Here is a 12,050-nt window from a genome sequence, read left to right as displayed (position 1 = left end):
GAAAGGAAGATACTGAACCTCAGATGAATGTGTTAACTTGAGGATGGTTCTGTGCAAATGGTACATTGTGGACTTTTGCTGCCTATTAAGTGCAACTGTGCAATAGCTGATACCTTCAAGAATCAGCCTTAAGGAGATCAAATCACCCATCCAGATGAATAACAAAGATGTTATGGCTTTATAGAAACTATTACTGAGATACGATCTGTTCTGATCAAATAATTCTTAAACCAAAGCAGATTAGACACCTTCAAAACCTTTTCCTTTTCTTTCATATTGCAAAGAGTGTCGTAGACTGTGTTACCACTCACTTTTCTCTTAAATAAACTTAATTTTTCTGTGATCTCCCATTTTAGGTCAAGAAACATGTGCGCAGTTTCCATTCTGAGAAGATTTACCAGTGTACAGAGTGTGACAAGGCTTTCTGCCGCCCTGACAAGCTGCGACTCCACATGCTGCGGCACTCAGACCGCAAAGACTTCCTGTGCTCCACTTGTGGCAAGCAGTTCAAAGTGAGGTGGCTCTTGGCTGGATCATTACTAGTACAAAAACATCTATTCCTTACCCTCCTTCAAGGAGATAAGCTCATGTTCTCAAAGGTGAAAGAAAATAACACATGTAAACATGCTAGACTTGCCTGTGAGCTGTATGCATTGCTTGGTGTCCTGTGTAAGCTTTGACATCCATTTCTGAAGGACAAGGGGCAAGGTCACCTCAGCATCTTATTCAAACAGATCTTATTTCTAATAATTTAACTTTCTATCTGCTCATTAAGAACTGGGACATCATACACCTCCATTGCCAGGTGTTTGGGTTACATTGTTTATATCAGTTCAGTTATGAAACTTCTTTCTGATACTAGTGAATTAATAATGTTCCTGGCCAAGATGCCTGTGTCCATGGCATCCATCTTGTCAGTAAATGTCATCCAGATGCCTTTCCAAATCCCACTGGAACATGGAGCAGACTGTGAGCCAGGTAAACCGTGGTGGCAGCAGCCTGCTCCCTGTCAGTGAGTTTGTAATGGGACACTGAGGGACTGGATACTTCTGAGTGAAGGAATACATTTTTCTGAAAGCAAAATTTCTCTCTCTGGAGAGACATCCCTGAACAACTCTAACTGTGGCTCTTACACATATCAGGCAGTATGGCAGTTTCTGTGATGTTGCTGAAATTTTTTTCTCCAATTTCTCCTTCCCAGAGGAAGGACAAGCTGCGAGAGCACATGCAGAGGATGCACAACCCAGAGAGGGAGGCCAAGAAGGCTGATCGGATCAGCCGCTCCAAAACCTTCAAGCCCCGGATTGCATCCACTGACTATGAGAGCTTCATGTTCAAGTGCCGCCTCTGCATGATGGGCTTCCGCCGCAGGGGCATGTTGGTGAGTGCTGGGTGCTGTTACAGCCTTTTTACTCTATTCTGATGAATAGATAAGGAATAAAGATGGAATTCCAGCGTTAGAACACAAGGATCGAAAAAGGGTTTGGCTGGAAGGGACCTTAGAGCTCATCTTGTTTTGCCTGCCTGCCATGGGCAGGGACACTTTCCACTACACCAGGTTGTTCCAAGCCCCATCCAATCTGGTCTTATCCAGCCAGGATGCTGGGAAACAAATTTTGGCAAATTTTAGCTGAGTTGAGGTGATTAGTCTTTTTTTTAAACCTGTGTGTTTTACCTCTTCAGTGAATTTGCACATTTTTACTGCCTTCTCTGTACATCTGGTTGTCAGTACCACATTTCAACACTAAGTAATGCTGACTGATGTGTACTGTATTTAACTGGACGTGAGATGAAAATACTGCCTTGTTCTGCCTTACTGCCTTAGTTTTTGACTCTTCCCTGGTTTTTGTTTCTCCCCCTTCTCGAGGGACTCTTCTGGCCGTGTCTTGTCACTGCCTCTGGGTAAATGCTGTTCTGTTTGCCTTGCTGTTCTGCAGCAAGAAATTATTTGCAAAGGTTTTGTGGGCATTCTCATCTAGGCAGAGGCTACTTTACCTCACTACCTCATTTGCAGGTATCAGCTACAAAACAGTTCTGGCAAGCTATTTCCCCCCTTCCTATCTAATTTTGGTTAGAGAAACTGTAAAGGAGACCTAGCAAGACCACATTTACCTTCAGCAGTTAAATGTGAGTGCACAATAACCCTTGCAGCAGCAAATGCTTCCAGTGCTGCTGGCTTGCATTGTTGAGTTTTGGTTTGGCTGTTACCCATGTCTGGAAGAAGCATCACCAATCATTTGGCTTCCAGCTGTAATAATGTTCTTGTTCTCTGTTTCTTCTAAGGTGAATCATTTATCAAAGAGACATCCAGACATGAAAATAGAAGAGGTGCCAGAGCTCACGTTGCCCATCATAAAACCCAACAGAGATTACTTCTGTCAATACTGCGATAAGGTGTGTGGGAAGTCACCCATTGGAGGATAGCTCAGTCCCGGTCCTGGATGCAATCAGTTTGTCTCTGCATAGAAATCTCTGGTGGGGCTTGTAGCTTTTCTGAGGTGCTTGCCAGCAACAGTCCTGCAGTACTTTCCAAAACAAAACAAAAAAAGAAAAAAAAATGCACTTAGGCCAAGGTAGTGAAATGCTAATTGAAAGCTGCAGTTTTCCCCTTTCTACTGTGTTTGGCATTGGAAAAGTTGAATACTGTTATCCAGCTACATGCAGACTTTCCAGATCAAGATAACCAGTAGCTGTTTCCTGTGCAGACACTAGGGTTGCACCATTTTATTTCCAAATCTTTGCCCTGCAGGTGTACAAAAGTGCCAGCAAGCGCAAAGCACACATCCTGAAAAACCATCCTGGTGCTGAGCTACCTCCAAGCATCCGGAAACTGCGTCCTGCAGGCCCAGGAGAGCCAGATCCCATGCTGAGTACCCACACCCAGCTGACAGGCACCATTGCCACTCCTCCAGTGTGCTGTCCTCACTGCTCCAAGCAATACAGCAGTAAGGTATGGGGGGTTCTGGCCTCAGACAGCCTCTCCTGGGCATGCATTTTCACCATGGTCTCTGTCACCTGTCTGTCTACAAGCAGAGCTCTCTTCTCAGTCAGAGTGCTAGTTTTATGCTGTGTGCTGACTGTGCAGGCACAGTCTGGTTGTTTTAGGGCCAAAAGATGCCATGAATAGAGGGTTTGTGCTGAAAAGTTACCAGAGCACGATCATGAATGGAAGGGCTTGGAAACTGCTCTCTGATAGTTACAGTGGAGATGAGCAGGGAAACAAAACACAGAAAAGATGACCTTTGAAAAAAGTCATAAAACACTTGGCTATGTTGGGGTAAAAAGCTGTTGACAATACTTCAGTGTCAGCTCTAATCAGCAGCAGGTTTGTGATCCTTATTTTCAACTTTGTTAACCAAAGGATCTCACAGTGTGTTTCTTGATACTGCTTTACTGAGAGAAACCTAAAAGCTGTTGGCCAGGCTGTTGGATTTCATATGGCGCTGAGCAGAGTTACTGACCATGCATCCAATGCTCCTTTGCTTCTCTCTGCAGACGAAGATGGTGCAGCACATCCGCAAGAAGCACCCAGAGTTTGCTCAGCTCCCGAACACAATCCATGCACCACTGGCGACAGCTGTCATCAGTTCCACACCGGCTGTTCTCACCACTGACAGCACAACCGGAGAAACTGTTGTGGTAAGGGCTGGAGGCTCACAAGGGCAGTGCAGGGAAACACACTGAAAGGAGCCTTCTGGTTTGTTTGGCAGACATCGCTTTAAAACCTGTTATTTGAGATCACTTCTCTCTTTGAGCCTGCGTTGTCCAGTGTTCCACTGTCAGGAGCTGTTAATTTCTTTCTGGATTGTTAAGGATTTGTCTTTTATCTGCAAATCAATTTCTTTGTTTCATTCAGACCTACTGACTCCACATAATGAAATTGGGGATACACATCTCTTAGTTTTTCGCAGGGAATTTTCTCCTGAACTGGGAGATGCAGTTCCTGGCATCAAGAGGACAAGTTTAACAGTATCTGGGGACTGGATCAAACTGTGTTCAGGGATTCAGATCTTTTTGTCATCCTTTGGACAGCACAGCACTGAGCAAGATGAATATCCAGTGGCTCTCTCTGTTAATAGATCAGCTGCCACAGAAGTGAAAGCTGAGACTAGAAAATGTCCCCTTCAGTGTTGCAGGATACCATGTAGTTTTAAAAGTCCTATTGATCAGTTTAAAACTTCCTATCTAAAGACTAATTGGATAAAAGATAGTTTTGCTTGAAAATTGAGAGGTTCAATCAGGATGCTGAACCTGATTAAGCTTCATAAACATGATTAAGCTATGTACTAAATGTCTTTACATATTAGAAATACAGTTGTCACTCTGATAGGGGAGGAAGAAAGGTGGATTACGTCCATGAATCACTTTTTTTACTTAGAAACCAAGTCAGCTTTTCACAAATACAGGACTTCCATTGTTTAACAGAATACTGGTGCATCACAAGATGAAAGTTATTTTTATTATGATAAGTTAGCCATTAATGGTCCTGACTAGGATTTGGGCAGAAGACAGCAATTGTAGTTGATGATCCCTGGTGACTACTTGTGACCCCAACCTCTGTACACATTAGGATCCTGTAAATAAATGACCAGACCCACTGAAGTGTAGATAAAAGAACTACAGCCCTGAAGTAGTATATCAGTATGATGATCATCTGTGTCTCTGTATCTCTCTCTCTCTCCCCCTGCTCAGACAACAGATTTACTGACCCAAGCAATGACAGAGATATCCCAGACCCTCACTACAGACTACCGGACTCCCCAGGGAGATTACCAGCGCATCCAGTACATCCCTGTGTCTCAATCCACAACTGGCTTGCAGCAGCCTCAGCACATACAGCTGCAGGTTGTTCAAGTGGCTCAGGTGAGTAACCTGGTGGGTATCTTGCTGTGCTTTTGACCCCTTCCCTACCAAGCTTGTGTGTTCCTTGGGCTCTAGCACACAGAAGTGTGGTAAAGAGTACTTACAAAAAGTGCTGAGCTACTTTTTACAGATAAATCAACTGACAAGGCTTAGGGTTCCCTTCTTAAGCACTTGTACTGGGCATAAATAGCCCTGCAAGCCTTGGTCAGCTTGCTGGAGAGACATTGACAGTCTTAATTCTACCCATCTGGGCAGCCTTGCTCAAGTCTGCTCTAGGAATGTGCACCACTGGGTGATCCATTTTCTGCAGTTCAAGACTGATTTGTATTTCCTTGTCCTCAGTGAGTCAGAGCCAAAATCTGGGAGTACAGAGAGTAGTTGCTTGTTCCCTTCATAGCATCTATTAGAATATTCATTCTCTTGATGCTCAACAGCCTCCTAAATATGAAACCAGAGTATAACTAGAGTTACTGGTCTGAGGAAGATATCTCAGGCAGCTGTAAGAAATCTGATACCCACTAGAGGAAGCTGAAACTACCATGTGTTTATATTTTAATCTGAAATTCTGTGTTCTCTCTGGCCCCTTATTACAAATCAGGTTATGAATTTGGTTAATAAAGGCCTAAGCTATGGCCCCAGTTGACAGTGACCATGGCTGTTGTAACGATACAAGAGCATAAACTGTGATTCCTGCAGGTAATATATAGCAAGATCTTAATTTTATAAATATCCAAGACTTGTAATTCAATTACTGCAATTGACATCATTAGCAAGTGTTGCTCAAAAAAAACCTTTAAAAACCTCTGGGCACTTGTCTTGATGCAGAGCTGTGTCAAGCTACAGAATTGGATATGCAGACCTCAAGTATGTATACATTGTAGAGAAAGATGCTTACAGAGAAGTGGTTAACACTAATGCTGGCTTTTGAACCCTTTGGTTTAGTCTAGCCACTGCCACAAACAGCTTGTATGATGTTAGGCAAGTCCTTTCCATTGGTATCACTGAGGTAGAACCATCTCCGTGCCATTACATCTGTTAAGTGTACTTATCTCCCAGGGTGCAAAGAAACTCAAAAAGGTTCAACAGGTGTGCTCCTGTTGGCTCCAACTAAGGCTTCTACTTCATTATTCCAGACCTTGTGTCCCAGAAGAGGTTTACATGACTGCTTTTGTAAAGAATTTGAGGTATAGACCTCTGCTTAATTCTTTTCCCAGGCTACCTCACCTCACCAGTCCCAGCACTCCACAGTGGATGTTGGGCAGCTCCATGACTCCCAGACATACACCCAACATGCCATCCAGGTGCAGCACATCCAGGTCACAGAGCCATCACCAGCAACTCAGTCATCATCACAGGTATTTCCCTCTTCTCTTTGGAAAATGCATTCCCTACCAGCCTGCTCAGCTGGCATGTTGTATATGCTGATGCACGGGATAGTGCTTTCTTTATCATTTAAAGGACTGCACATGAAATGACTCTCCCATTGAGATCATCAAGCAGTGCCCAAGTGTCTTGGGGTTTATGACTCTTTTCTTGTGGGGTTGTTTGGGTATTTGTTGTGTGGGTTTTTTGGTGTGGGTTTTTTTCCCCCCAGCAGTATGTGCAAAGGAGAGAGAAATGATTGGAAATAGACACATTGGCAGCTAAATGAAGTTTGTCAGTCGGACAATGCAAATGGAAACTGGCATTCCTCAAATATTTGAAGTGCAGTTCTTCGTGGTCTTGGGTACAATAGATCCTCTAATCTCAGGTCTCTGCCACAGACTCACTTTGGCAAGCAATAGTATCACTATTTCAGTTTCCTGGTCTGAGCTTACAGACCATAGAGTGAAGCAAGCTGGAGGAGAGAGAAGAGAGTTTGTGTGCTTGATATTCTTTATAACCTGTCCTGTGTTTTCCCTTAATGAGAGGGTTGTGTTTGTGACAGCACAGAGCTGTGCAATCTTTATTACACCAAGAGCACTTGCACCATTTTTTTTAATGTAGGTTGGGGGTCAGACTTTGAGTCCCTCCTCGCAACAACCTCAGCAGGAACTCAGCCCCTCACAGATGCAGACAACTACATCGACCCCAAACCAAGCCCTCCAGCAGCAGCAAAGCTCCTCAGTCCAGCACACATATCTCCCCAGCAACTGGAACTCATTTCGGAGCTACTGTAAGTGTCAGCAGTGGCTCTAACTACTTGTCTGGCAAGTGTGTCTTACTTTAACATGTGCCTCATGTCTCTAGCTACCAAATAGGACAGTGTTTTCAGAGTTCATTCAGCTTTGTGGCTAATATTCATAGATATCAAGAAGATAAAGCTTCAAACAAATGTGAATGATTGTACCAACTTTTCCACTATCATCCACACTGATCCAGTATATGGTTTGGGCAGGCACACTGGGCTCCTTTATTCCAAGGAACTTGCATACAGCAAGAATCCATGTGTTGGACAGCTACTTGTTCAAATTTGGATGCATGCTTGAAAGAATTGTGTGGAAGAGGAGCGTGACATGAGGATCATTTCTCATGTCCATGCAGTTCTGGATGGTAATTCTGTGATGATTTGAGTGCGAACAGGATGTGTTTTCTCTGCATGAATTGCAAAATCTCCAGCTGATGTTAACTGGCAGCTGATGTTAACTGGCATAATTCTGCTGAGGCCTGTAGGGTTCTATAAGGCCTTGTATCACCTGAATTTCTATTCAATACACACTGTTTCAGAATTTAAATCTTTCTGACATAAGATATGATCTTTGAAGGTTGTAATTGAGTTTTACTTGAGGTTTTGAATATCCAATTTGCGATTTTTTTTAGCATCAGAGATTCAGATGATGACCATCCCCCAAGGGCAGTACGTAATCACAGAGACTGCTGTGGGTACCCCAGTCACCACTGTCAACACAGGGCAAGTGAAAGCAGTTACTCAGGTAAGGAAGGAAAATCATCATGGCTTTTTTCATCCAGAATATTATCAGGCATAAAGCTCTTCAGCTTGAAGGTTTAAAGAATGCCAAAATCCTGACTGCGGCACAGAGTGGAGGTACCTAAAGAGGTGCAGACTGCACAGTATAGGCTGCATGTGACCATTTAAAAGGCTCACGTTGTCTGGCTCTTGTATATATGACTCCTTCCAATTTAAAATCTTCACTTAATCATATTTGCAGAACAAAATTATTTAGTGGTACTGCTTAGTCTTAAAAACATTTATGATTAAGAATATCCATTAAACCAAATTCCAGAACAACTTCTGGAAACATTTCAGTAGCTTTCTGTTATCTGTAGCATTCAGAAAATAAGAAGAGTTCCTGCTATTCCTTGTAAGCAATCCAGCCTAAGGAGACAGGTCATTGGCCTGTGTTGATCTTGGTCACTGGGAGCGCAACTTCTGCTAGAACATATGTAATACAGGAAAACACCTTTCAAAATAGTTGAATTGAAAATTGCTATTTTAATCTGTAATGATGGTCTAATTGTGTAATGAGTTTAACCATTTGTATATTAGCCAAAAGCCAAGTAAGTCTAATGTCCTTCAAATCAAAAGATGGGTGTTATGTTGCTCTTGAATACATTTAAATGAAACAGAGCTTAATTTAAAAGTTCCTTGTTCACACCAAAATGTCTGTCAGCAGACTACTAGAACAGAGAAGTTACAGAAGATACAGTGGTTAATTATTATTATCTGTATTCCCCATGCAGACTCACTATGTGATATCTGAAGGTCAGCCTGATCTGGATGGTAAACAAAACTCCTCACTCTCCAGCGAGGTTCAGGTGGGCGTTTCCCAGCCCACAGCCCACACGGATCCCTTGGAATCCCAGACGAGCAACCAGCAGCAAACCACCCAGTACATCATCACGACCACTACCAACGGGAGTGGTGGGAGTGAAGTACACATCTCCAAACCCAGGACTTTCTCAGCAGAGCATGAGTGAAAGAGCCTCATGGTGCCATTTTCTTGTCCTTATCACCTCCCTGACAGCCCAGATGTGGGGGTACCCTGGGGCTCTATATGTTTTAATGTATATGCTCACTTACCTTCCACTAAAATCCTGGAGCTCTTGTTAATGCTTTAAGAGGGTTTAATTCACAGTGACTATGAAATACCCTCAAAATCCTTCTGGGATGCTTTTTATGCAGCTTTTAAGAAAAAGGACAAGAGAAGTGAAACCTCTGTTGGCCCTGGACTTAATTTTTAGCATGTCTGCTGACCCTTATTTTTCCTTTTTGGAAGTGTGTCCAGCAAACAATTTTATTTCAACTGTATGGGAAAAATAATTGCCTAACTGAAGGCTTCCTGGCAGATTGTTGTATTTATATTTTTAACAGGAGCCATTAAACAGGAGAGCATCATGTAAATTGCTACAATATAGCAGAACTGCTTCCTGTGGCTTTTAGCAGTCAAGGTGAAGGGGAGTGTCCCTGTGCTATAGGAGCAGACTGCTTGCAGAAAGGAGCAGCAGCAGTAGCCAAGCAGTGGCTCCTGATGTCCCTGTATGGGGATGGATTGAACAATGAAGCTGTGAAGATGTGCTGAAGCAGTCCATTAAATTATTTTTGCAGCCCTCCAGAACTGTTTACATGCTGTCTGCTCTGCCCTGTTTTACCCAGCAGTGCAGAAAGCAGGAAAAGCACAGTCTTAAACCCATGTTGTTTGGAAGAAACTGACTGAAATACTAGGAGCACCTAAGGGTAGTACAGAGCCACTGTTACTTCTTTTCCCTCCAGTGTTTGCAGGGAAAATTTCTTTTTTGCCTGTAAACAAAACAAAAAAAAAAAAGGGCTCAGCTAAACCTGCACAGCAGCTTCTGCTGTGATCCAAGGTAGTTGTGCCAGGAGAAAACAAGGATACAGAGCACTCCTCTGAAGGGACAGGGTCATTATCTCTGTGGCCACCTCAAAGTAACATATTTTTCCTCTTCAAGACTAGATGGACAGTTGGTTACTTTGACCCCCTCCCCCCCCCAAATAACCTTGTTAACAATGCACTGTAATTCCTTTGGACAGTTCCAGAAAACAACTAGCCCTGGACTCAGAAAACACAGAAGAAACATGCTAGTGGACCACTATTTATGGGTCATGGAAAGGCATCCATGAGGGTTGCCTGATGTGATCAACCTGGTCTACACACAGAATCCATATTGCATTTAGGGACCAGGAGAAAGGGAAAGAGAAGGTTTATCTTTTTAGGCCATGTAATATGTTTTTCCTTACATAGTTCTTCACAGGTCGTCTTGGTTGTTTAAGGCATTCTGGTGATTGCAAGAATATGACTAAGAACTCCATTGACTCCTGATGGGATATACCATGTATGTCTGAATTCCCATTCATTGCTGGAAAACTCATCCCAGAACATCTGTGCATAACAGGATACATTTATTTATAAAACAAATGCAAAGAAGGGTGCTGTGTCTTAGAGGCCCTTGGGACAGGACAACTTGAGAGGGTTTTTTTGATTTGTTTTCTCCTGTACTGCACTGAGTGTGTATGTGGGACTCTTCCATAGGTATTCCTGTGGATTCAGGTGTGGATTACCCACGTCAATAAGAACTACAAGTTGTGGTATCAGGTTTTATGGAGTTAAAGCTCTTTGGCATAAGGGAACTCCACGCTCAGGCTACACAAGAGCAAATCTGGTTCCTTGTGGGCAAAGCCTTGTAGCACATATTGCTTTGGTAATTAACATATCTGTTACTGTGGCATGGAAATAGTATTGAGATAAATCAGTTGGCAAATACTGGCCAGCTCAGAAGTGCTCTGAGGTAGCTTCGAAGTAACTTGTTAAAATGTGGATTACTTTGTTTCTGGGATTTCTCTTCTCTTGCTGTACCACCATACTGGGACACTAATGAGCCAGGTAGAATTAATGTGGACCAGAGCTCCTATTTGGTCAAGTGCAGAGATGAGTGACATTGAATTCTGTGGCTTTGGCAGCCCACCCACTGTGGCAGCATGGGCAAGCAACCACAATGCCTAGTAAGCAACTCAAATTCATATTGCTGAGGACTTTAGAATTACAATGTTAGGCCTTGAAATGTTACTCATGTGGGAAGAGAGTAGGGAGAATTTTGTCTTGGCTTTTTTCAAGCTGCTGCCGATTTAATAACAAGCCAGAAATGCTAGAAGCAGTAGGAAAATAACAGACTTGGAAATGGGAGACTGGGATACTGCCCTGTAGGATCAATTTTAAGAGTCTTAAAAGTTTGACAATAGATGAACATCAAATACAGTCCCATTAATGATGTTGCAGATGAGTGGCTTAAAAACTATTTTGCTCTGTTCACCTTTGTTGGAGCGGTTCATGAAATGAGGACAGTTGTACCAGTTATTTAATTGAAAACTATTTAAAATAGAAAACCACTTTAAAACAGCCTTTTTGAACTCAAAGCGTCTTAATCACAATTTCTCTGCCCTGTAGTAGCAGCACACTTGGGCTATTGGCCTGACTCCAGGTAAAGTAAATTTAGTGTCCCAAGTTGAAGGAATTGCCTCTGAAAGAAGCATGTCTGGAAATGGAAGTACCACAGATTTTCCTTCCAAAATTAACGAACTAAAGTGATTGGACAGATGGCAAAGATTGCATGGATTTTTTTCCTCCATTTCTGCAGCGCAGAAGGATGTATTATTACTGTTTTAAACCAGAGCAGCCCAAAGATATCTCTCTCTCTCTAAGTCATGTCCCACAGAAGTAAGTGTAAATCCAGAGTCCTCTCAGTTGCCTGTAAGGTCCATGTTTGTTTGGAGATGCTGTCTCTTGGAGGCGTTTTGGGTCAGATTCTGTATTTTCTTGGAGGAAAAAGAAAACCACCCTAGCCCGCGCACCCTGATCTTGCACCTCTTGGACTGCTTGGGCCCCATCTATTATTTAACTGTGTATGTTTATTGTACATTTGATAACTGTTGTTGTTTTCAGAGTCTCGTGCAACCTGGCAGGTTTAAAAAAAAAAAATCGAACCAACCTGAAAATAAATCTGTTTTTCTCTCTCTCTTTTTTTTTTTTTTTTTTTTTTTTTTTTTTAATCACTTGTGATGACCAGTCTGTTTACTGGGGTAAGGTATTCAGTGGAGGGTGAGTGAAGTGGGGTGTGCATAAGTGGAATGATAACAGTATAGAAGTTACAGGGGAAAACACATATGCTACTGTCTGGATGGAACACAGAGTATCTGACCTTCCACAACACAAGCCAGGGGAGGGTAAATGGAG

General features: G+C 42.7%; 1 protein-coding gene across 9 annotated transcripts in view; it reads left to right on the top strand.

Moving 5' to 3' along the window:
• PRDM10 (PR/SET domain 10) overlaps positions 1 to 11,832 on the top strand; it is a 44,788-nt gene extending 32,956 nt beyond the window's left edge. For all 9 annotated transcript variants that reach the window (XM_062508791.1, XM_062508790.1, XM_062508788.1 and 6 more), the window contains 10 exons: positions 357 to 512; positions 1,202 to 1,381; positions 2,284 to 2,394; positions 2,750 to 2,950; positions 3,496 to 3,639; positions 4,693 to 4,863; positions 6,078 to 6,218; positions 6,850 to 7,018; positions 7,663 to 7,775; positions 8,545 to 11,832. In XM_062508791.1, the coding sequence (XP_062364775.1) occupies positions 357 to 512; positions 1,202 to 1,381; positions 2,284 to 2,394; positions 2,750 to 2,950; positions 3,496 to 3,639; positions 4,693 to 4,863; positions 6,078 to 6,218; positions 6,850 to 7,018; positions 7,663 to 7,775; positions 8,545 to 8,781 (1,623 nt within the window). In that variant the 3' untranslated portion in view covers positions 8,782 to 11,832. The remainder of the gene's footprint in view (positions 1 to 356; positions 513 to 1,201; positions 1,382 to 2,283; positions 2,395 to 2,749; positions 2,951 to 3,495; positions 3,640 to 4,692; positions 4,864 to 6,077; positions 6,219 to 6,849; positions 7,019 to 7,662; positions 7,776 to 8,544) is intronic.
• The last annotated feature ends 218 nt before the right edge of the window (positions 11,833 to 12,050 follow it).

This window comes from Cinclus cinclus, chromosome 25 (assembly GCF_963662255.1).
Source record: "Cinclus cinclus chromosome 25, bCinCin1.1, whole genome shotgun sequence".
Taxonomy (NCBI): domain Eukaryota; kingdom Metazoa; phylum Chordata; class Aves; order Passeriformes; family Cinclidae; genus Cinclus; species Cinclus cinclus.
Note: the sequence above shows the minus strand (reverse complement) of the source record. Positions and strands in the feature narration are given on the sequence as shown.